Source organism: Corella eumyota, chromosome 3 (genome assembly GCF_963082875.1).
Source record: "Corella eumyota chromosome 3, kaCorEumy4.1, whole genome shotgun sequence".
Classification (NCBI taxonomy): Eukaryota; Metazoa; Chordata; class Ascidiacea; order Phlebobranchia; family Corellidae; genus Corella; species Corella eumyota.
Genome location: NC_137492.1, coordinates 6,950,466 through 6,973,110, shown reverse-complemented (window position 1 = coordinate 6,973,110; position 22,645 = coordinate 6,950,466). Strand labels below are relative to the sequence as shown.

The 22,645-nt window shown below is 29.1% G+C and overlaps 5 protein-coding genes across 5 annotated transcripts; 4 read left to right on the top strand and 1 right to left on the bottom strand.

The window, feature by feature from the left end:
* Window positions 1–216: 216 nt before the first annotated feature.
* LOC145745112 (suppressor of tumorigenicity 7 protein homolog) lies at window positions 217–7,979 on the top strand. Its single transcript, XM_082563107.1, has 15 exons — window positions 217–448; window positions 789–871; window positions 990–1,122; window positions 2,184–2,238; window positions 3,231–3,346; window positions 3,547–3,625; window positions 4,022–4,076; window positions 4,252–4,351; window positions 4,803–4,900; window positions 5,702–5,816; window positions 6,133–6,308; window positions 6,458–6,608; window positions 6,694–6,786; window positions 6,861–7,009; window positions 7,086–7,979. The coding sequence occupies exons 1-15, from the start codon at window positions 253–255 to the stop codon at window positions 7,179–7,181; spliced, it is 1,695 nt and encodes a 564-aa protein (XP_082419233.1). The 5' UTR covers window positions 217–252; the 3' UTR covers window positions 7,182–7,979.
* A 392-nt stretch (window positions 7,980–8,371) lies between these two features.
* On the top strand, window positions 8,372–11,245 carry LOC145745111 (sphingosine-1-phosphate lyase 1-like). The gene has a single exon (XM_082563106.1). It carries the CDS (start codon window positions 8,858–8,860, stop codon window positions 10,559–10,561), a length of 1,704 nt encoding a protein of 567 aa, XP_082419232.1. The 5' UTR covers window positions 8,372–8,857; the 3' UTR covers window positions 10,562–11,245.
* A 188-nt stretch (window positions 11,246–11,433) lies between these two features.
* LOC145745109 (chloride channel protein 2-like) lies at window positions 11,434–14,635 on the top strand. The gene has a single exon (XM_082563103.1). The coding sequence runs from the start codon at window positions 11,476–11,478 to the stop codon at window positions 13,909–13,911; it is 2,436 nt and encodes an 811-aa protein (XP_082419229.1). The 5' UTR covers window positions 11,434–11,475; the 3' UTR covers window positions 13,912–14,635.
* Window positions 14,636–14,889: 254 nt separating this feature from the next.
* LOC145746257 (oxaloacetate tautomerase fahd2, mitochondrial-like) lies at window positions 14,890–18,161 on the top strand. The gene is made up of 8 exons (XM_082564496.1): window positions 14,890–15,051; window positions 15,263–15,373; window positions 15,538–15,613; window positions 15,741–15,843; window positions 16,009–16,106; window positions 16,334–16,496; window positions 17,412–17,608; window positions 17,784–18,161. Exons 1-8 carry the CDS (start codon window positions 14,924–14,926, stop codon window positions 17,850–17,852), a joined length of 945 nt encoding a protein of 314 aa, XP_082420622.1. The 5' UTR covers window positions 14,890–14,923; the 3' UTR covers window positions 17,853–18,161.
* LOC145746256 (sugar phosphate exchanger 3-like) lies at window positions 17,862–22,529 on the bottom strand. The gene is made up of 13 exons (XM_082564495.1): window positions 22,405–22,529; window positions 22,192–22,306; window positions 21,624–21,716; window positions 21,446–21,477; window positions 21,279–21,330; window positions 20,897–21,139; window positions 20,518–20,674; window positions 20,247–20,362; window positions 19,709–19,850; window positions 19,195–19,296; window positions 18,738–18,893; window positions 18,546–18,655; window positions 17,862–18,450 (listed from the first exon to the last, which is right to left on the bottom strand). The coding sequence occupies exons 1-13, from the start codon at window positions 22,452–22,454 to the stop codon at window positions 18,307–18,309; spliced, it is 1,512 nt and encodes a 503-aa protein (XP_082420621.1). The 5' UTR covers window positions 22,455–22,529; the 3' UTR covers window positions 17,862–18,306.
* Between the last annotated feature and the right edge of the window lie 116 nt (window positions 22,530–22,645).

Genomic DNA, 22,645 nt, shown 5'->3' with positions numbered 1-22,645 from the left:
AGCCGAAAAGTGTTAAAGGTTATGAAAGCCTAATTTTGTGACGCTTTCCTTACCCCGTTTATTTTTTTATTTATATTTTCTTTCAATAACAAAATTACCAGAGTTAAAATTGTAGGTTTACGTGTTTTTTCTTTTGTGGCTATAAGCTAAATTTTTGCTACAAAACCAATCAAGTTTCATGTAATTTTTACTATAACATCAACATTTTTTAGCTTCAGTATATTTTAATATTCTATTTAAAGATGGTAGGATATGGCTGTAGGTTCTAACTTTCTTGAAGGAGTAAAGACGGTTATTAGTTGGCCTTGGAACTATACCAAAAAACTTTGTTCTGATATTTCTGCTGCTTGGTCTTGGAATTATTTGTGGGCAATCTGGTTTATTCTTGTTGGATTTTTGATTTACTTTTTAAGAATTCCGCTCAGATTGTCAGAAAACTTGGGCGCAAGTAAGGATTTTGAAACTTTTTTTGGCTTGTAATTTTGGCTTAGGTCTGTTGAATTTTTGATACTTATCTTGGATTAAATGAATTGCATGGATTAAATGGATAGAATGGATCATTGTATATATAGCAAATGGTAATCGGATGGGTTAAATAGATTAAAAGTTGGTTTTAAACTCTGCAATCCTTTTGAGTCATTCCATAACCATTTGAGATACACTGATTTATTTGGTAACCACTGATCCATTCAATTCATTAAATCTGGTATAATTAAAAAACCTATTGAATTTTGATACCGACTTCGCCTAATTTTATACCATTTGCTCACAATTTTTTATATTTTTAGTGAGTATTTTTGTGAGTTCTTTGACCCCAAAATTTTATGTGGCTTTGACTGGCACCTCCTCCCTCTTATCAGGAATTATTTTGGTAAAAAAAGATATTTTAATTTATTTTTTTAGTGTTGTTTTAACTATTAAAATATAAATATTATAAACATGATTTTTATAAATTTAAAATAAATTTTGTTAAACAAATATTTTCTTAGATTTTTGAGTGGTGGTATTTTCGCAAATACGGGACCTCTTTTATCGAACAAGTTTCTGTCAACCACTTGGGCCCCTTGTTAGGGGGTGAAGACCCAGAAACTAACCAAACCCCCAACAACGAAAGCAAACAAAGTTAGTGTTGTTTAAACATATTTTTTTTTATTTTTCTTTTTTAATTTCGATCTAAGCCAATATTTTTGTTAATATTTTAGTATATATATTTATAATACAACTTTGGTAGTTTGTTTATAGTAGCCTAGATTACATTTTCTTATCTAATTCCTCATAATTGTTTGAATTTTTATCTATTTTTTAATGATTGACACATTGTTTTTAAAGTAAATTTTTCAACTTTTTTATTTTTTTTTTAAGTTTTTGAATCCAAAATATTTATTTAGTATTCTACTTTTTGACCTATATTTTATGGTACCTTATGTTTAAAACATTAGAAATAAATGTATGCCCTTTCTTTATTTCTTTTAAACTAAAACATTAACATATTGTTTTTGATACAATTTTCTTTATTGTATATTTAGACACAACCAATTAGTCCCATTTATTTCACTTTCATTTCACCTCATTTCCCTAGTTTAGACTCCCTTGAAATTCTGTTTAAACAAAGTATGTAAATTGTAGGTACTAGATAATTTTATCTGATGAAAGGGACAATTTTAAATGTAATATATCATATTTACAATCAATTTTAAATGTCAAAGTAAGTCTTAGAAATCTAGGTAATAAAAAATTTAAAAAATATGAAATGTTTTACTAGATGAGCATCTTATGTATTTCAAATATATATATTTAAAACAATAGTTTAATAATATTGAAATCAGATAGTTTGCCTTATTTTTGTGATAAAACTATGTAAGATTTCTAATAACGTTTTTATGCAAATTAGTTTATATTGAAAGAAGCTATTTTTTTTGGGATTTAAAAATTTATTTTCTTGTATTTTTTTTTCAATTGAATGGCCTGTACTTGTGGAGGTAATAATAACAATTTAATCAAAAAAAAAAAAAAAAATTTTAAGGTTTTTGTAGTATTTTAAACCAAATTGTTTTGCTAAATAACTCTTGAAACACTTAAACTGTGGCCTATGATAATTTAAAAAATATTTCTATTTATTTTTAAAAGTTTTAGCAACATTTTTTTCTTAATTATTTTAATTAACTATTTGTTTTTTCTGACAGAATGTAAAGTCTGGCGAAACCCGCTGAATTTATTGAGAGGTTCAGAATATAATAGGTTTGTATATAGATTATTTTTAATTATGTATATCCTGTTTTTTTTATCTGGTATTATTTTAATTAATCAATAAACAAAAAAAAACAATTCAATCTGATAGACAGATAGTTGTTTTTCAGGTATATATATAAATATTTTTGTTATACAAATTTTTAATTAATTTAATTAATTTATACTACAAAAAAAAATTTAATTATAAAAAAAAATATTAATTGATATGATGGTCAATAAAAGTTTAAATATTTTGTCTTATTGATCGTCTGTATTTTATTTTAATTAAGAGCCACAATCGACATTTTTAATGTGTTTAAAAATCTGTCAAATTTCTTGAATAAATAAAAATGTGGTTTTATTTTAACACTGTGTTTTGGTGTTTATACATATCGTAATGGTGCTAGCTTTAAAAGATCAAATAGATTACTGTGTAAAAAATAAACCAAAAATTTGTTAAAACCCATATTAATTTTAAAATATTTTTCGTGATTTTTTAATATTATTAATATATTAAAATTTATGCCCTTAACACTCTATAAAACGTCGATCTTATTTCTTTAACGTTAAGTAAAAATTTTATTTTTGCAACGTATTAAGGAAGTAATGGAAACTGTATTCAATCTTGTGCACGTATTCTTATATAGAATTATTACTCGGCTATTAAATTAGGCTGTAGTTCAAATTTTTCTTATATTTCTGACCTACTTATTACATAAGTAATAAGCATTTTGGTTTATATAGTAAGTCTATGCAAAAATTCATTAATTAAATTTAAAAAAATGTAGCCATAACTGTGTGAGGCCATATTTTTAGCATTATTTTTTTAAGTTTAAATTTTCTTTTGTAGGTTTTACAGTTTATTCTAAGATAAACCAACTTAACTACACAACTTTCGTGTTTATGTACCTTGAAATTTTTGGATTAACTGATCACTTATTAAAACTAATATATATACATTTTATAACATTTTTTTAAAAATCTTTTTCTTTTTTTTCTAGGTATCAATGGGTTACTGGACAGGAGCCACTAACATATTATGACATGAACTTATCAGCTCAGGATCATCAAACTTTTTTTACTTGCGAGTCCGACAGCTTGAGAACAGCAGATAACAGTAAGTAATTAAGTGTTGGGGTTTAAATCTAAGCGGTGGCAATAATAAAATTAAATTTAAAATATTTTTGGATTTATGTAAATTTTTTTAAAAAATCTCTTTTTTTATAAGATTTTAAAATTACTTGATATATTTATGTCACCATCCTATTTTTCTTATAAATTTATACCTTGATATTTAAGTAAGATTGTTGTATTTAGTCATGCAGAAAGCCTGGCGAGAAAGAAATCCAGAATCAAGAATAAAAGCTGCACACCAAGCCCTTAAAGAAGACTCTGAGTAAGTTTTAAATTTTTTTTTTCAATTTCACAATTTTTTTTATTGAAAAATCTTTTAATTTAGTATTTATTTAAAGGTCGTTTTAATTCGGATAATTTTTGTTGATTTTTAAAAAAATTTAATCATTTTTTCTTGGAATTGTTTTTGTTTGTGGTTTGCCAATTTTTTAGGGATTTAATGTTATTAAAAATACCACTAATACCGTACCATTAAACTTGGAGTTTTTGCCTTGTATATTGTTGTATTATAATATATCAATTGTATAATAATATTAAAACATTTGTTTATCCTAATTTGTTTTTAATTTATTTTTATTATGTTTATTTTTAAATTGTTAATTTATATGTAAGCATTTATATAGAGGTGATACTTTTAAACTTATTATTTTATATTTAGTTGTGCTGCTGGATATATACTATTAGCTGAAGAAGAAGCCACATCTATACTAGAAGTTAGTTTTTTCGAAAATTAAAAAAAATTAATACAACATTTCTGAAAAGTTTTAAAACATAACTATTAATTAAACAAAAAACTTTTTAAAATTAACATTTAAATGAACTAATAAATCTTGCGTTTTTTAAATTTTTTTAAAAATTTTACTACATATTTTTTGACTTACTTTACAGGCCGAGCGTCTGTTTAAAAGAGCTTTAAAATCGGGTGAAATGTTGTATCGGAAAAGTCAAAATCTTCAACATCATAGCTCCATGCATGAGGCTGAACATCGTAAGTTAAAAAGTTTTAAATTTATCCTCGAGTTGAAATACAAAATTTTTTTTTAATTTAAAAATTATTTTTAAATTTTATTTAAAATTTTTTGATTTTGGCCTGACCTTGGATATTAAAAAACTGTTTATTTTTATTTAATCTTGTTACAACATTTACTTTATTATCATCTTAAATTGATTAAGCAAATATTTTTTTAAGTTTCATTAGGATTTAAAATTGATTACTTTCCGTTTGTAATATGGATTTTGTAAATATAATGATGTTGTAATACATTTTATGATGTATATTTTATGTAAGGGTGTTAGAAAAGCTAAATATATATCAATTAAAAGGTGTTATCAAAAATAAAACAATGTTAAAGTGTTTGACTTTCTTTACGTATCTGTATATTAAATATAAGCATATAGACTTATATAGCTATACATTAAATACTTTTTTCTTTTTTTAGGACGAGATACCAACGTACTAGTTTATATAAAACGGAGGCTTGCAATGTGTTCAAAAAAGTTGGGTCGAACTCGTGAAGCTGTTAAAATGATGAGAGATGTGAGTAATTAAATTTTTAACTGATACTGGCAGCGTGGTGTAGTGGTAAGAACACTTGCTACACCACACATGAAGTTGTGGGTTTAATCCCCACTGATCTCATGCTGTAGCACCCTTGAGTAAAGCGCTTTAAGTGGTAGGACTTCCTGCTAAGCCGGCACTTAATCAGCAACTTAATTATCGGGCAGTTATAATCTATATTATCCCAAACTGCCACAGGCAACTCAAGACTGGGTGGAAGTAACTAATGTTACTCTATGTTTAAGTCGCACATTCGACTTTCCCACATCGAGGATAAAGATATATACAAAAAAAAAACTTAATATTTATTATTTAGACAGAGATTTTTTTAATATTTTTAGTTTGCTACTAACCCCAAAAAGTACTCCTTTAGCCCCAATTTTACCTGGAGTTTACTGGTAGCCTATAAAAAGTAATTCCTTACTGCTAATTTTACCCAAACTTTACTAATAACCCAAAAAAGTACCCCTTACCCCACATTTTATTAAGTCTTTATTTTTCTTGAGACTAACTGTCTAATAGGGCGCATTAAATTTTTTTTATGTGTTTTTGTCATTTTTTCAAAATATTGATTTTCTGTAAATATGTTTATATTAATGTTGTTTGTAATAGATTTATCTTACCACATGGAATTTCCAATATTCACGAAATGTTGTTGTTATAATATTAATAATATAACATGTACAACATGAAGGTTTAAAACTCTTAAGCCCTATACTTTTTTAAATTTTCTTAACTTTGCCCTACAGATAAATTTAAATAAAAGAATTTTTTTTTTAGTTAATGAAAGAATTTCCTCTTTTAAACGTTTTAAATATTCACGAAAACTTGCTGGAAAGTTTATTGGAGTTACAAGCTTATGCAGATGCCCAAGCACTTTTGTATAAATATGATGGTAAGAAATTCTCTAGATTATAAACACAAAGTTCACCCCTTAGCATTTTTAACAACATTACAGGGTTAAAATAAGATATAAACCCAAAACTTGAAGTGCAACACATACTTAAAAAGTAGTTAAACTTGCTGACTGAAGGATTCAAACCAAGAACCTTGGCGATTCTTTTTAAGTCAAACTTTAGTCTATTTTTGTATCTTGCCAGCAGTAAGAATCAAACCTTAGAACTAAGGCTTTAAAAGACGCTATTTCATTTGTTTAAAACTAGCACCATTAAATGCTTTATTATCTCAATCGTAAATTCTTTATTTTTTAGATATTAGTCTTCCAAAATCAGCGACCATTTGTTACACGGCGGCACTTTTAAAAGCAAGAGCAGTTTGCGATAAATTTTCACTCGAAGTTGCCACTAAAAGAGGTTTAACTTCATCTGAAATGGGAGCAGTGGAAGCGATTCATCGAGCTGTCGAGTTTAACCCACATGTACCTAAAGTAATTTAAACTTTGATATATTTTTTGAAACAAAAAATGAAAAAATTTAAAATAAAAAAAAAATGAAAAATTTAAAAAAAAATGAAAAATTTCAAATTAAAAAAAAATGAAATAATTCAACTTTTTAAAAAAATAAAATTTTTTTTTAGTATTTATTGGAAATGAAAGCGCTAATTCTGCCTCCGGAGCACATTCTAAAGAGAGGGGACTCGGAAGCCATTGCGTATTCCTTCTATCATCTTCCGCTTTGGAAGAACGTGGATGGAGCTCTTAACCTACTTCACTGTACTTGGGAGGGAAGTAAGTAACTGATTTGTGTTTTATTTATTTTTAACTAATTTTTATGATTTTTAAATATTATTTATTATAAAAAATTCTGTTATAGCATTTCGAATGATACCTTATCCACTTGAAAAAGGGCATTTGTTTTATCCCTATCCTAATTGCACAGAAACCGCTGACAGAGAATTATTGCCAAGTAAGTAAAAAAATTTGCAAATATATTATTTTTCTCTAATTTTCTGTTTTTTTTTTAATTTAATTTTTTTGTAGGTTTTCATTATGTGTCGGTGTATCCTAAGAAAGAATGGCCATTTTTTTTAGTATTTGTTGGGTCGCTTTGTTCGTTTACAGCAATGCTTGCCATCTTAACACATCAGTATCCCGACTTAATGATTGTACTAGCTAGGGGAGTCAGTGAGGTAAGCAAAAAAATATTTTTTTAAATTTAAAAAAAAAAGTCTGAACCAAGTTTTTAATAATTTTTTTTTATTTTAGTTTGTTGGGATGTTAATTACGCCAATTACTTTTTTGCTGGAAAAAATCGACAGTCTAATGCCAACTTCAATATGGCATGTTTTAACAAGAATTTAATAAATAATAAATATCAATTTTTTTTTAAATTTTAAATAACCTGAAAAAAACTGGCAACCCTGTAATTTTAAACCTTATCTGGCAAATCTTCACTTTAACATACTAGGCACAGAATACACAACAGTTCAAAAACCCTTATTTTAAATTTTGTTTTAAATAAAATATCTCTGAAAAAATTTTCGTTAAATCGTAATTTAAAAAATTAATTTTTTTTTGGTTATGGATTTTTTTGCAAACATTAACAGCCTTTTTTTTCTTTGAACCATGATTAATTCTAATTTAATTTTGTTCATTATTTTCTGTGGTCCTGCTTTGACATAAATTAGTTAGAAGCCCTGTTTCATGCACTGTTACTGTCTTGTCTGTCGGCTTTATTTTGTTACTGGTGTATTGTGGTAAATTCAATTTTAACATTAAAGTCTTTGTTCTAAAAAATAAAATATTTTCAACTGTTTGGGCAAAAAAAAATTTCAAATTCTCTTTTTTTGCAAAAAACTAAAATATTTTTAAATGTACATGAATTCTGAATTAAATTTTTTTTATGAATTTATTTCAACTGAGGACAAAAATGAAGTTAAATGATTTTTAAACCTTAATATTTCTTTTAATTCTTTTTTTTGTATTCGACCAAATGCAATACTAAAAAACTGGTAAAGTGGATATTTTTTCTAAATTTTTTGACAACTGGTTTTAAAATTAATTTTTTCTGACCTAATTGTTTTTCTTCTTTCTCCTAATGGTGTAAAAACAACTTAAAATTCTGTGAACAATCGAGAAATAGAATTGTGAAAACTGGTACTTTGTGTTTTTGATTTTTTGCAAAATCTTACTAAATAATTTAAACAGGAACATGTAATGCAGTGTAGTGGTTGGTACACTTGACTTTATTAACTACATGAATTCTTGGGTTTAATCCCCACCTCTTCCATGATAAAGCACCCTTAAATAAGCCGATGTAAATGGTATAAGTTCTTTAAAATCTATTAGGCAGGTTAAGAGAGATTGGCTACGTGTAATTTTAAATAATTAACAATTGTAAAATAAAATGTAATTTAGTCCACCGAGGATAACTAACGTGTCAACTTTCATAATCAAAAGTTACGTTACTTGTTGTGTCGCAAATAAGCTAAAAGTTTTGTTTAATATTTTTGTTCGAATGACGTTCACATGACTTTTTGTTGACACAGTTTTTCTCGGAGTTGTAATAAAAACTTAAAAATTTACCCTCATTTACTTATCTGTGGTAATATTAGTTCCTTTCTAGTTTTACTAGGGATATAAAGACTTTATTTATCTACATGCCGAACTGTATACCATGTTGCGAATATTACAAATTACGTGTACTGCAGTAAGCGCCGTTGGTATTGGTTTTTATTGATTAATAAATTTTTTGTTGAATAGATGGTTGGTAATCCAATTTAATATATTTTTGCCACTTTAACAACATTGACATTATGTTTAAATAGTAACCGTTACACTATTACGTCAGTCATTAGTTTTGCGATATTTCACAGTATAATTTTTTACTATATAGGAAATGGTTCAAATTACTAATTGTTGTTGTTTTGTGGTATTACTCATATTATGTAGCAATTATATAGGCTGAATTCTTTAAGATATATTAAGGAATATTTCTTTGCTTATAATTTTTTTAAATCTTAAGAAAAAAGAAAAAAATGGCAAATCTAGCCATGGAATATTTAACTTATATCATTGGGTTTATATTCAAATATGTGGAACTTGGAAAAACTTCAATTAATTCGATATGTGAAGGTTTAGAAGCATGGCAAATCGTCTTAGCCACGTTATCAACTATTTTTGCCATTCAGTTCGTATACAACGAGATTTATGATGCAGAAAGAAGTCTATTAGACCGAATGAGAACAGGATTTTTTTATTACGCGAAGCGGTTACCAGTTATACGATCTATTGTTCAAGAAAAAATGGCCGAAGTCCTGCACGAAGTTTCTGCAGAAAAGTTGTTTAAACTAAAACCAGGAATGCAATACTTGCAGTTTTTACCAAATATCGGAAAATCTTATGAAAGAGTTATTAAGGACGTTAAAGAATATTTATCATTGGACACGGTTGATTGGGCAAATGGTAACGTTTCTGGAACCGTTTATGGAGGAGGCCAGGACTTAACAAACGTGATCACCACTGTTTACCATAAATTTGCTTGGTCAAATCCACTTCATCCTGAGGTTTTTCCGTCTTTACGCAAAATGGAAGCCGAGGTAGTAAGAATGACTTGCAATTTGTTCAACGGGGGTCCCAAATCATGTGGGTTTGTTACTGCAGGGGGTACTGAGAGTATTCTACTTGCTTGTAAAACATACCGCGATTGGGCTTACGCAAAAGGCATCAAAAAACCAGAAATGATTTGTCCAATAAGTGTACATGCTGCATTTGAGAAGGCTGCTCATTATTTTAAAATACGAATAATTCATGTACCTGTCGATCCCATAACAAGAAAAGTTAACGTCTATGCAATGAAACGTGCAATTTCAAGCAGAACATGCATGCTAGTAGGGTCTACTCCGCAATTTCCACATGGAGTTTTAGACCCTATTGAAGAAATTGCAAAACTTGGTTTAAGTTATGGTGTACCTGTACATGTTGATGCTTGTCTTGGTGGATTTTTATTACCGTTCATGAAAGAAGCTGGCTACCCTATCCCTCCGTGTGATTTTACTGTTCCTGGGGTTTGCAGTATATCAGCAGATACCCATAAATATGGCTACGCACCTAAGGGCTCATCAGTTCTAATGTACAAATCCCCTGAATGGAAAAAACACCAATATTTTGTAACACCAGACTGGCAAGGAGGAATTTATGCCACGCCAATGTTTGCTGGCAGCCGAAGTGGTGCAATTGTAGCTGCTTGTTGGGCAGCAATGGTGTATATTGGACATGATGGCTATGTCAGCAACACACAGAAAATTATTACAACAGCTAGGTATATTGAAAATGGACTACGAAAAATCAATGGCATTTTTGTGTTTGGTAAACCGGAGATGTCAGTCATTGGGATAGGAAGTTTGGATTTTGATATATTTCGGCTTTCGTCGAGTCTGGTTCTTAAAGGGTGGAATCTAAACAACTTGCAGTTTCCTTCTAGTATTCATTTATGTTGTACGATGCCGCACACTCAACCTGGCGTTGCACAAAGATTTTTAGGAGACATACAGGAATGTGTGGACGAAATTTTGCTCAGCCCTAGGGAGAAGACAACCGGAGCCGGGGCAATATATGGATTGGCACAATCGATACCAGATCGGTCGATTGTATCTGAGATATCCCATGCATTTATTGATGCTTTGTATGATACTGGGTTTAAAGCTGTGCCGAAATCTATACAAAATGGAAAACATTATTAATTAACGAACTATGCATTTGTCTGATTTTTTTTTAGATTATATAAAGATATGATTGATTGGAGTTTTGTTAAATGCTACTATGCTTGCAATGCAATTTTTTATGTTTTAAAACAACATATTTTTACATTTCGGGGTAAATTGTTTTGTATTAATAAATAAATTTGAAGCTCTAAACTAACTTTATTTTATCAAGATAATATTTTAGTACTTTTTATATAAACAAAGACTTTATAAAGTTTTTTTGACTGTTTTAGCCATTTCAAATTTCTTAAAAATTATTATTTAATTTAGTAAATATTTTTGGAGATTATTAAATAATTTTTCCAAATTCACACTTTTTCAGTGTTATAAATTCAGGAAGTTTATAGTTTGTAATTGATTGGTCTTCTTATGTTTTTACTTGTATTTATTTAACTGAGTTACTGTTCTATGAATTAATTAATGTTTTATCCACAATAAGTCGGTATTATGATGTCTATTTTTCTAATTATGTCTAGTCTAATAAATTAAAAAAATTAACTTAAATTAATTTTTTATATAAACACTTCGTTATATGAGTACTTGCAATAGTGTTTTAACATTAGGAAAGCTTGAATTTTTTAAATGCTTTTTAGGTAGTCGATTTACTTGGTTAAGGTACTGTAACTTAAATTGCTGCTAAAATAACTTGCTGTACTCAATAATGATTGCTATTATTATTGTATTGTACTTTTATTTATAAAATTGAACTTATAAATATTCATTAAAATTCATGTTGTATATATAGAAACTGTTTTAAAAATCAAAAAAAGAAATTTTATTAATCTTTATTTATTTCATTCATTTTGATTTCTAAAAAATGTTAATTGTTGTTTGTTTTCATTACAGGAAAAATAGGTTCATTGTTTTAATTTTTAAGTAATTGTGACATCACAATGGAAAAACCAAGGCTATCAACGGCGACGGATCAACCAGAGACACACATGGATTATGAGCCAACACTCATGTACGGAAAATACAGTTCGGAGCTTAGTGATTTTGCTAGAACGCAAGCACAAAGAATTAAAGAAGAAAAAGTGCTAATGCTGCAAAAGAAAAACAAGATAAATTCCTATGAAACTTCATGCTGGGGAAATTTTAAACAAAAGTTCTTGCTGTGTAAGAACTGGTGTTTAGAGCGCATCGGTGCAGAATGGATATTTTTATTACTTCTAGGTATCATAATGGCATTGCTAAGTTTCGCTATGGACTACACCATACAAAAATGCCAGAAAGCACATTACTGGCTATACACAGAGCTTCAAGAATATGCAGTGCTACAATACTTAGCTTGGGTACTTTTTCCTCTTGTTTTTATCACATTTTCGGTCGGTTTTGTTCACATTGTATCACCACAAGCAGTTGGGTCTGGCATACCGGAAATGAAAACAATAATGCGGGGAGTCGTTTTACACGAATATTTAACTTTTCGAGTTCTCGTATCAAAAATGATCGGACTTACAACGTCTCTAGGTAGTAGGCTACCTATAGGAAAAGAAGGGCCTTTTGTACATATTGCGAGTATTGTCGCTACGCTTCTAAACAAGTTTTTAATCAATTTTACATCACCATTTGAAAATGAATCAAGGAATTATGAGATGTTGGCAGCTGCTTGTGCAGTAGGCGTGGCTTGCAATTTTGCTGCTCCAATTGGCGGGGTTTTGTTCAGTATCGAAGTAACTTCGACATATTTTGCTGTTAGAAATTATTGGAGAGGCTTTTTTAGCGCAGTTTGTGGAGCTCTTGCCTTCAGGTTACTTGCAGTGTGGAACCTAGAAGAAGAGACTATTACTGCTTTATTTAAGACTAATTTTAGAGTGGAGTTTCCATTTGATTTGCAAGAACTTCTAGGTTTCACAGCTATTGGAATTGTGTCTGGGTTTGCTGGTGCTCTTTTTGTTTACACCCATCGCCAAATAGTTAATTTGAACCGAAACCACAAAAAAATCAAGAATTTTTTGCAACGAAATCGCTTTATCTACCCTCTTATTGTTTCACTTGTAATAAGTTCTATGACATACCCAAGAGGGTTGGGGCAGTTCATGGCTGGAGAATTAACATCAAAAGAAGCACTTGACACTTTGTTTGACAACAAAACGTGGGCTAAACTAGGTTACATCGATGAGGGAGATGTGTTAACAGATGTCCAAGCTGGGTGGAAACACCCAACTGTTAATATTTATGTAACTTTGGTGATATTTATAATCTGTCACTTTTTTATGACAGCTGTTGCAATAACTTTAGCCGTACCCTCCGGCGTGTTCATGCCTGTGTTTTTAATTGGAGCTGCATTTGGCCGACTAGTGGGTGAAAGCATGGCAGCATTGTACCCCGATGGGTTTTACAGTGGGACACAGGTCTTTAGGATTGTTCCGGGTGGGTATGCGGTTGTCGGGGCTGCTAGTTTAGCCGGGGCAGTCACCCACACAATTTCAACGTCAGTTATTGTGTTCGAGTTGACTGGGCAGATATCACATATTCTTCCTGTAATGATTTCAGTGTTAATTTCAAATGCAATTTCGCAGTGGCTATCACCTTCTATATATGATAGCATCATTCAAATTAAAGGACTACCTTATTTACCCGACTTTACAACCAGCAACAGAAAGCTGTATAGTGTTTATGTGCAGGATTTCATGGTTAGAAATATCAAGTTCATATCTTACACTTCAACATATAAAGAATTGGACGAGATATTAAAAAGGACGACTTTGAAGACTTTACCGCTAGTTGATTCACCTGAATCGATGATTTTAATCGGTTCTTTGCAAAGAATGTCGCTTGAAAATCTGTTAGATGAACATTTAAGACAAGAGAGATTTAAACAAGACGATCTAACTTTAAATATTGAAACAAATACCGAAACAATCATCCTTAAAAATGGGCACGAGCGCAATCATTCTGCTGGGGCAGATTTAGTTGATGTAGTCGCAGAAAATAGTGATTCAAATTCAAATTCACAGAAAAACACAACTGAGAATGACGGTGTTGATTTTTATAACCAGCGAGTTAATTTAGACGACTGTCAGATTGACCCTTCACCATTTCAGCTAGTAGAACGTACGTCATTACACAAAGTGCATTCACTTTTCTCATTATTAGGCCTAGACCATGCTTACGTTACAAGTATAGGGCGATTGGTTGGGGTGGTATCATTAAAAGAACTGCGCATGGCTATCCAAGGGTCAAAAGAAGGGTTACTAAGGCGACGAAGCACGGCAAATGGGGGCAACATGAGGGTGACCTATGACAACCAAACCGGGGAACTGGAGTCGCTGACCCTGAACAGAGGTCAAAGTTCAGAGGAGAGTGATAATGATGCATTTCAATAAAAAAAATTTTAATTTTTTTTTAAGATTTTTTTTTGTAAAATTTTAAAATCTGTATGCATTCAGCTTGTTTATTTTAAAGTTTCAACGCTGTTTATGAAGGTTATTCTGTGAATATTACTTTACTTAAACTAATTTTTTATTCTTTTTTTTCACTACAGTAGAAAGTAATATAACAATTTAGTTTCTTATTTTAAAAACCTATTACTATTGATATAGCCTAGTACAAACTGGTGTCTTGTTATATTTTTATTTATTTTCTGTAAATAGTTTCAAGAAATTTATGTTTATTCCTATATCATGGTGCATATTTATATAGCTAAAAAATCAAATGTTAAAACTTAATGTAGCCGAACAAAAAAAAATTGCACAAAATGCGGAAATCAGGTTATAATTAACTTTTAAAAAAAGTAAACAATTTAAAAAAATTTATAATTTTAAATATAACACTGTGGGTATTTTTAGTTTAAAGCTTGATCTGTTGTGTAAATAATATATAAGCGCTGAAGAGCCATATTATTTTGTTTTTGAAATATTTACAAGTGCCTCGTAAAGTGTCAACTTTTGCAGTTTACATGTTTGTTGTTCAACAGTTGTTTACCCTTTACCCTTAAACATTTACACTAGTTTGCAATAAATAATACGTTAATAATTAAACCTATCTTAATGTTAGTTTAACTGTGCACCTAAAACTTGCAAAAAAATAGGTCAAAATTTTTTTTTTTTTTTATAAATTTTAAAATTAATAATTATTTTTAATAAATTCACACATATTCATTTTTTGTTTTTTACTTACTTGGACTGCTCTAAGCAGTAACCCACTATTTTTTCCTCATATAAAGAATTCACAATATTTTTTCATAACATGCACTTATAATAAAAGCTATCACTTTAATTTTTTTGCGTTTTGCATCAGATTTATTAATACTGTAGCTTTATGTAAAGTGCCTTAAAATCTTCCTTGTTGTTTGCATAGAAAATTCTTAAATAAACAAAGCCTTAAACTAGTGAATGTATGTGCAGCCATGTGTTACAGCAAAGTTACAGACTGCAAAATAACCTGGTTGGTTTGTTGAAGGGATTTTGTAAAATACAAAGTAGAAAAATGCATTTGGTTCAATTTATCCAAGATGGAAAACAAAGGTAAATGAAATAATTAAATTCTTTATAGCATTAACCATATTTTTGTCAAGTTTTTTATGATATTTTTGTAAGTTTTGAAAAATATTATTTGACAAAAGTAATAAAAAAAGTTTTATAACGTAAATTAAATACAGTTCAAGTTATCTATGAAACAAATTTTTGTATAAAAATTACTCTTCTGCATATCTTAAAGTTGAATTAAATGTTTTAGTATTGGAGCTATAAAGGAAAATGAAATTGTGAAGTTAAGTGGTGAAGATATTCCATGCAATATGGTGGATTTCCTGAAAGGAGGGGAAGTATTACGAAACAAACCTAAAGAGTAAGTTAGTATATTAATGAAATTTCCAAATAAATTCTAAATTTGTTTTTTATTTGGGGTAAAGATTTCAAGTTATTATACAGTTAACTGGTGTAGTTAACTCCCTAAAAAGTTTGTTTTTGTTGAGTTGTGTTTTCTTTGTTTAACTGTTATTTTTTATGTAGAATAGTTGCCAATTGCAAAAGTTTTATTAAAAAAGACGATGTTAAAATATTGGCTCCTATAACTAACTGTCAAAAGGTAAGCAACATTATGTATTTATATTTTTAAGTACAACTTTATTGGTAAAATAAGCTATGGTACACATAGCTAAAAATAAAATCAATTTGTATAAGTTTTTACTTACAAAAATTAAAATTTTGTTAAGGTCATTTGCATTGGTTTAAATTACAAAGATCATTGTATTGAACAAAATGCCCCTTTCCCCAAAGAGCCAGTCATTTTTAATAAATTTCCAACTGCTATTTGTGGTAAGTAAAATTTAGGCTTCTAAAATTTTAAAATATTCCAAAAAAATGATTTTTTTTGTGTTTTTTTGTAAATTTTTAGACCCGGTATATTTAAAATATTTTTTAAACAAATATAAGCCTATTTGTACTGCTATGTTACTATCTAAAACTTTATTATATAAACAGGTAATGGGGATAATATAGTTTTGCCAGATATAAGTGATTCAGTGGATTGGGAAGTTGAATTAGCTGTGGTTATCGGAAAAACGGGAAGACATATAAAAGTATGTTCAAAAATCTCAGTTTTGTCCTAAAGTAAAGTTTCAGATTCTGTACATTTACCCTGGATTTGACCCTTTATTAAAACAAATCATTGATAAATTGAGTATCAATAAACCGTTTATTGATGATGAATTATTTCCTTTCAATAGCATAAAAAGCATGTTAACTTATTTGAACCATTTAACAATTTTTCTATGCCACAAAAAATATAAATACTTTCTTTTTTAAGGCCAGTGAGGCAATGGATTATGTAGCGGGTTATACTGTTGCAAATGATGTCAGCGCAAGAGATTGGCAGATGAAAAGAAATTTCAACCAATGGCTGTTGGGCAAAACTTTTGACACATTTTGCCCACTAGGACCTGTGTTAGCTACAAAAGATAGCATACCAGGTAATTTTTATTTAAACTTTTTTAAAAATGTCAATTTTTGTATTTTTGGCGAGTTTTTAAAAATTTTGTTGGTTTTGTCGGCATTTAATACACATTTTTTATTTTTTAAACTTAATTTCTTAACTAATTTTAAAGGGCCTTAAGGTATTGTAACTCTTTTATTTGCACCACATTAGTAGATTATAAATAAACTTTTTTAGGATTAAATAAATTAATTGTTTAACCTGTTATACCACTATGTTCATAGTAGAATTTTTTAAATGTAAGTGTTGGGTTAAATATATATAGGCCTACCCAAAATTTTTAAAAATGAGAAGGTATTTACTATAGCTTGTTTTAAACCAAAAAAATGAACTATCATACTTAAAAAAGTTAATAGCAAATTTAAAAATGGAGAAAAAATCCTTTTTTATCAATGACAACTTTAATTTAAAAAAAAATACTTTGTTACATTTACTAAATCTGTATATAATAGAGCTCAGTGGACAAAATATATATGCATGTTCAATTTATAGGCTAAAAAACAAATTAAAACTGTCGTTTGTGGTCCGCAAATAAATTACTGTTGGAAATCTTGACCGTAGGGTGGGGGATCGACTAGTTATAATAAACAGTTTAACCGGCTGTGTCGTGTAGTAGTCAAAACACTTTCTACACTACACGAGGACCTGGCTTCAATCCCCAGTCATGCTGTAGCTACTGGAAGTAAAGTGCTATAAATGGTATGATCTCCTGCTGAGCCAGTACCTAAGCAGCAGCTTAATTATAGGGCATAATAAATCTGTAATATAAAATATTGCCAAAGGCAACTTGAGACTGGGTTAGAGTAACTGATGTTACTTTATGTTTGGGTAGCGCAATCAAACTTTCTCACATCAAGGATAAAGATATATACAAAAAAATTTTAATTTTTAGATCCCCATGTCCTTCCTATCAGATGTTTAGTAAATGATGTAGTTATGCAAGAAAGTATAACCAACCAATTAGTTTTCGATACTTCTGCTTGCATTGAGTGGGTCTCCAGGTTTAGCACCCTTACCCCGGGTGATATTATACTGACCGGTACCCCAGGTGGAGTTGGGGTATTTCGAAAACCACCTATTTTTCTTAAGGTAAGATTTTATTTTTAACTAAATAATTTATTTTTTTAAGTTTACTTTGTTTTTTGTACAAAATCGTTTTTGGAATTAGGATTTTATTTTGGGCAACTTTTTTTCATGTCATGGTAATAATTTAGCACCAAAACCCCAAAAACTTTAACTAAAAGTTAAAATAATTAATTTTTAGGCGGGTGATGTTGTAACATGCGAAATTGAGGGAATAGGCAAAATAACTAACACAGTTGTTAAACAATAATTTTAATTAGTTTTCAACACATTAATTCTTATAATCATGTTATTCTTTAATTAGAAATCAAATCATATATGCTAGTTGCTAATTATATAGTTGCAATTATGAGGTAAAAGCTTAAAATGTGTGCTTATTAAACCTTACTAATTTATGGCTTTTTATTAAACATTAGTAAAAAAAAATATTTAAGTAAAGTGCCAAAAATAATTCTGAAAATAAATTAATAAAATTTATGATTAAATTATGTTATAAACTATGCAAATTTAACGAATATAATAAGTTAAAAAAATATACGAAAGCAACGCGAAACGTTTTAAAAACAGCAAGGGGGTTTAAAATGAATGCCAAAAATATTCAAGTAACAAAGAAATAATTGAAGTATTGGGATTTTAAGTAACATTATATAGGTATAATTAAATTATTTAATTATTGCACAAAAAATGTCAGGGAAAATTAAAAATTATTCATTTGCATTTTCATTTTGTAAAGTTTCGCTTATAATTAGATTTTCGTTTCGAATTCTTCTATTCTCCATAAACGTGAAACAAAAAACTTTTACGTCTTTCACGAATATTGGTAACAGGCAAAGAACAGCCAAAAAAATCTAAAAAATATAAAATATGTCAATTATTTTTTTAAATTTAAAATCGAAATAAATTGTAGGCCTGTCCATATAAAAGTTTTTATGGGTAAACTCACCATAATAATAAAGCTGTAAAATACTTGCTGCCATCCTAGTTTAGTTTGTATAACTGCAACTAAATATTGACCTATACCTGCTCCTACACTACCTGTGCCATCTATTATACCTAAAAAAAATTCAAATTATGTAAAAAAATTTCTAGCTTTGTAAAAAAAATTCTTTTTATAATTTTTAAACAGTTTTTTTACCGGTTACTGTGGCCAGGGCTTCCGTGCTTTTTCCAATTGCCGGTTGTTTCCCTAAATCTGCAGTTACAGCAGCACTGATAATATTCGACGCACCTCCGATAAATAAACCGACCACGGCCATTAAAACACTGTTTATTAGCACGTTGTTGGGTGATTCTAAAAGAAAAAGTTTTTTTTAAATTAAAATATATCTCTGACGTTTGAAAGCCTCAAACTCTATCCTATTATAGAAAAAAAATTTAAAAACCTGCTTTATTCTTGAGTTTTTTTCAGTCTGATACATTTTCAACCTAGTTTTATGGTATTTTTAATACATTTTTTTGGGACTTAACCAATGGGAGTTTTGGTTAACAGGGTACTGAAGGCCAACATAATGGGTAATAAACATTTCTTCAATTTTTAAAAATGATTTAATTACTAGTGTAAAAATAATACAGTCATTTTTGAATTAACATACTTTGATATCCCCATATAGAAAATGGTGCAGCCACTAACATGAATATTAAAGTTGGACTTCTGGTCCCAAAATAGTCGGTCAATAAACCAAATAAAATACCTCCTAAAAAAATGGGAGTTAAAATTATGACAATGTACAAAATATTATTTTTAACTGACAGTGGAATATTGTTTTAAACCATATTATTTATTTTTTTTTATATTTATTTATTCTTGATGTGAAAAGATTGACTTCATGATCTAAACATAGAGTAACATAAGTTACCCTGACCCAGTCTCGAGTTGCCTTTAGCTGTTTGGGATATTATAAAATATAATTACCCAATAATTAAGCTGCTGTTTAAGTGTCGGCTTAGCAGGAGTTCATACCGTTTATAGCGCCTTACTCAAGGGCGCTTCAGCATAAGGACACTTTGAACACAGAACCTCATGTAGTAATGAAGGTTAAATTAAATAAATTAAAAACATTTTTTTCTTATAAAACAATATTAAATGTTTATTTTCAATTTTTTTACCTATAATTCCACCAACATCATACCAAATAGAAATTTTATCAGCTTTACTGTCAGCCCAGTGATATTCATTGGTTAAGTAATAAGGTAGCCAGAAGAAAAATGCATAGTTGACTAATTTCACACAAGCGTAGGCAAAAGCATACTAAAAATAAAAATGCTGATTATTTCAAAATTGGTTTTGCAAACATAGCACATTTATACTGGGCCAACTAAGATCAGTTTTCTATGAGTATAAAATGATATGTTATGTAAAACAAGGGTACGAAAATAATCTAATAGGTCCTGAGTTTAATCCCCACTGCAATCATGCTGTAGCGCACTTGAGTTTAACACTATAAACTGTATGAACTCCAACTAAGCCAACAATTAATCAGCAGTATAGTTATATGGAAAATGTCATTTATAAAATAACAAACTGCCAAAGGCAACTCAAAACTGGGTTTGGGTAACTTATGTTACTCTATGTTTGGTTCCTAAAGTCTACCCCCCACAAAAATAAATAAATTTAAAAAAGTAAATTTAATAACTATTTACTTACTGGTATAACACCAGGTAGCAAGAAAGCTCGAAAGAAATTTATCGGTTTTGGTTCTTCTGTTGAAATTAATTCTTTGTCATCAGAAGTTGATTCTTCAACGGTATCCTCATTTTCAACTAAAATTTAAAAGGTTTACAAATTTGTCACAATCCAAATTTTTTTCACTAATAATAAAGGAAAAAGTCAACTCAAGACTAGGTCAGGGTAAGGTTGTAGAACTTGTTTCTTCACTTAAAATCAATATCTTGATAAAAATATTGTTTACAAATACCTGGTGTATAATCAAGTTGAGCATTTATACTTGTGTCCGAATTTTCATCATTATTTACTGGGCTTTCCAGTCCAAGTTCAGTAGGTGAATTAACCAAACCAAAAAATACAACAATTCCTCCACTAAATAAGGCGAAGGAAGAACATAACATCACCTCCTACAAAAAACAGACTTTTTTGAAAATAGAGAGATACACCGCTTTAATATAAACTATTTAATTGGAATGGTATCTTTTTTTGAAGGTGAGTTTAAACCTTTATAAAAGACAAATCAAGTTACAAAAACACTCAGGCAGTATTACTTAAAATTATACATCCTGGGTCGATCCCCACGGCTCCTAAGATATATACAAAAAAACTCATTTTAAACAATTTAAAACCTCATATCCATATTTATTAAGTGCAGTTGCCATTAGTGCTCCAATAATATTGCCAACTGAAGCACATGCACTCCATAATCCAAATATTAGACCCCTTCCCGATTTCCCAAACCAGTTACCCATGATAGCTACACTACTAGGCCACCCTGTTGACTGTAGAAATCCCCCAATACCCCATATTACAATGTAGAATGGCTTTTGATAAAAATGGGTCCATTCAGTTAGGGTTCCAAATATAAAAACCTAAAAAAAATATAAAAAATTATTTTCACTTGGTTGTTAAATAGGTTTGAAAAATTTTATAATAATTAGGCTTTATTAGTTTGTTGGTTATTTATTAAGTTTGGGTGTATTTATTTAATAGCAATAAAATTTTAAGTACCATACAAGCTGATGAACACATTCCAAAAGATAAAACTTTTCTTAACTCGATTCTAAAAATAATTGTTTAACAGTTTACTACAAAATAGTTAAATTAATATCTATAGAATATTATACTCTATAGATTTAAACATTTGAAGTAAATATTAAAGCAATTTCTATAAATACCTATCTCCTATAATTCCGCTAAAGTACAAACCCTGAAAAACAAATCAATTTAAAAAATATGTAAATTCAATTTTTTTTAAAGCCCCCAAAAAATTTAAAAAATATAAACATAAAAACAGTCTTAAGTTAAACTAAAAATAATTAGGATATTTTTTTTAAACTTTAAAATAAATCCTACCACAGCATATGAAAACATGAACACAGTATCAAGTATGCCCAAGAAAGGTTCAGCATCTTTATAATCATCAAACATATTATGTGCTGCCCATCTCTTAAAAATATCAAAATTTAAAACATATCAATTATAAAATGTATTTTTTTTAATAAAAATATCAAATTGCAAAATTAACAAAAATCAATAAAAAAGTGAATTTTCGAAAGTTAAATTTTAAAAATGTATAATTTTTTTTGTATATATCTTTATCCTTGATGTGGGAAAGTTAAATGCGTGACTTAAACATTGAGTAACATCAATTACTCAAACCCAGTCTCGAGTTGCCTGTGGCAGTTTGGGATATTATAGATTATAATTGCCCGATAATTATACTGCAGATTAAGTGCTGGCTCAGCAGGGATTCATACCGTTTATAGCGCCTTACTCAAGAGCGCTACAGCATGAAGTCAGTGGGGATTGAACCCACGACCCCATATGTGGTGTAGCAAGCGTTCTTACCACTACACCACGCTGCCGGATAATATAAAATTCATTTGGAATTTTTATAAAATATTTGATTAATTTCTGAAACCTCTTTTGGCAAAGGGCAAGGCCACGATTCGTTACAGGAAGTGGGGCTCCATTCATTTGATAAATCATCTTTTATATTACTGAAAGTTTTCCGTGTAGCATGAAACAACGAATAACTAAAAAAAGTTACATTTTGAAAAAGTAAAAAGAAGAATGTAAGTTAGTTCCTAGGTTAACCCCTATATTTTAAAGTTATAAGTATTCTTTATATTACCTGAAAAATGTTAAAACAAATATAACGATATGGTGTCGTGTCCATTTCATGTTTAAGAAGCTTTAAAAATCGTTAAATTTAAAAACGGTTACTTGAAAAATAAAAACAAATCAGCTGACTCGTGCTTTCTGCTTTGGGGATTTCCCGATAAAGTTTGTAATTGGCTTTATCCCTAATTAATTAAAAAGGCCTTTTTAAGTTTTTGTTATGGATTTTAAAACTAAAGTTGTTTAATATAAAA

What these genes read in the sequence shown, in the direction of transcription:
- LOC145745112 (XM_082563107.1), top strand. Translation starts at nt 253, where the DNA reads ATGGCTGTAGGTTCTAACTTTCTTGAAGGAGTAAAGACGGTTATTAGT. An exon ending in AAGCCACATCTATACTAGAA is followed by an intron (nt 4,077 to 4,251) that starts GTTAGTTTTTTC and finishes CTTACTTTACAG; the next exon opens with GCCGAGCGTCTGTTTAAAAG. An exon ending in TCACTGTACTTGGGAGGGAA is followed by an intron (nt 6,609 to 6,693) that starts GTAAGTAACTGA and finishes ATTCTGTTATAG; the next exon opens with CATTTCGAATGATACCTTAT.
- LOC145745111 (XM_082563106.1), top strand. Translation starts at nt 8,858, where the DNA reads ATGGCAAATCTAGCCATGGAATATTTAACTTATATCATTGGGTTTATA.
- LOC145745109 (XM_082563103.1), top strand. Translation starts at nt 11,476, where the DNA reads ATGGAAAAACCAAGGCTATCAACGGCGACGGATCAACCAGAGACACAC.
- LOC145746257 (XM_082564496.1), top strand. Translation starts at nt 14,924, where the DNA reads ATGTGCAGCCATGTGTTACAGCAAAGTTACAGACTGCAAAATAACCTG. An exon ending in ATCCAAGATGGAAAACAAAG is followed by an intron (nt 15,052 to 15,262) that starts GTAAATGAAATA and finishes TAAATGTTTTAG; the next exon opens with TATTGGAGCTATAAAGGAAA. An exon ending in ATTTCCAACTGCTATTTGTG is followed by an intron (nt 15,844 to 16,008) that starts GTAAGTAAAATT and finishes TTATATAAACAG; the next exon opens with GTAATGGGGATAATATAGTT.
- LOC145746256 (XM_082564495.1), bottom strand. Translation starts at nt 22,454, where the DNA reads ATGAAATGGACACGACACCATATCGTTATATTTGTTTTAACATTTTTC. An exon ending in CTTGCCCTTTGCCAAAAGAG is followed by an intron (nt 21,717 to 22,191) that starts GTTTCAGAAATT and finishes GATATTTTTAAG; the next exon opens with AGATGGGCAGCACATAATAT. An exon ending in TGTGTTCATCAGCTTGTATG is followed by an intron (nt 21,140 to 21,278) that starts GTACTTAAAATT and finishes TATTTTTTTTAG; the next exon opens with GTTTTTATATTTGGAACCCT.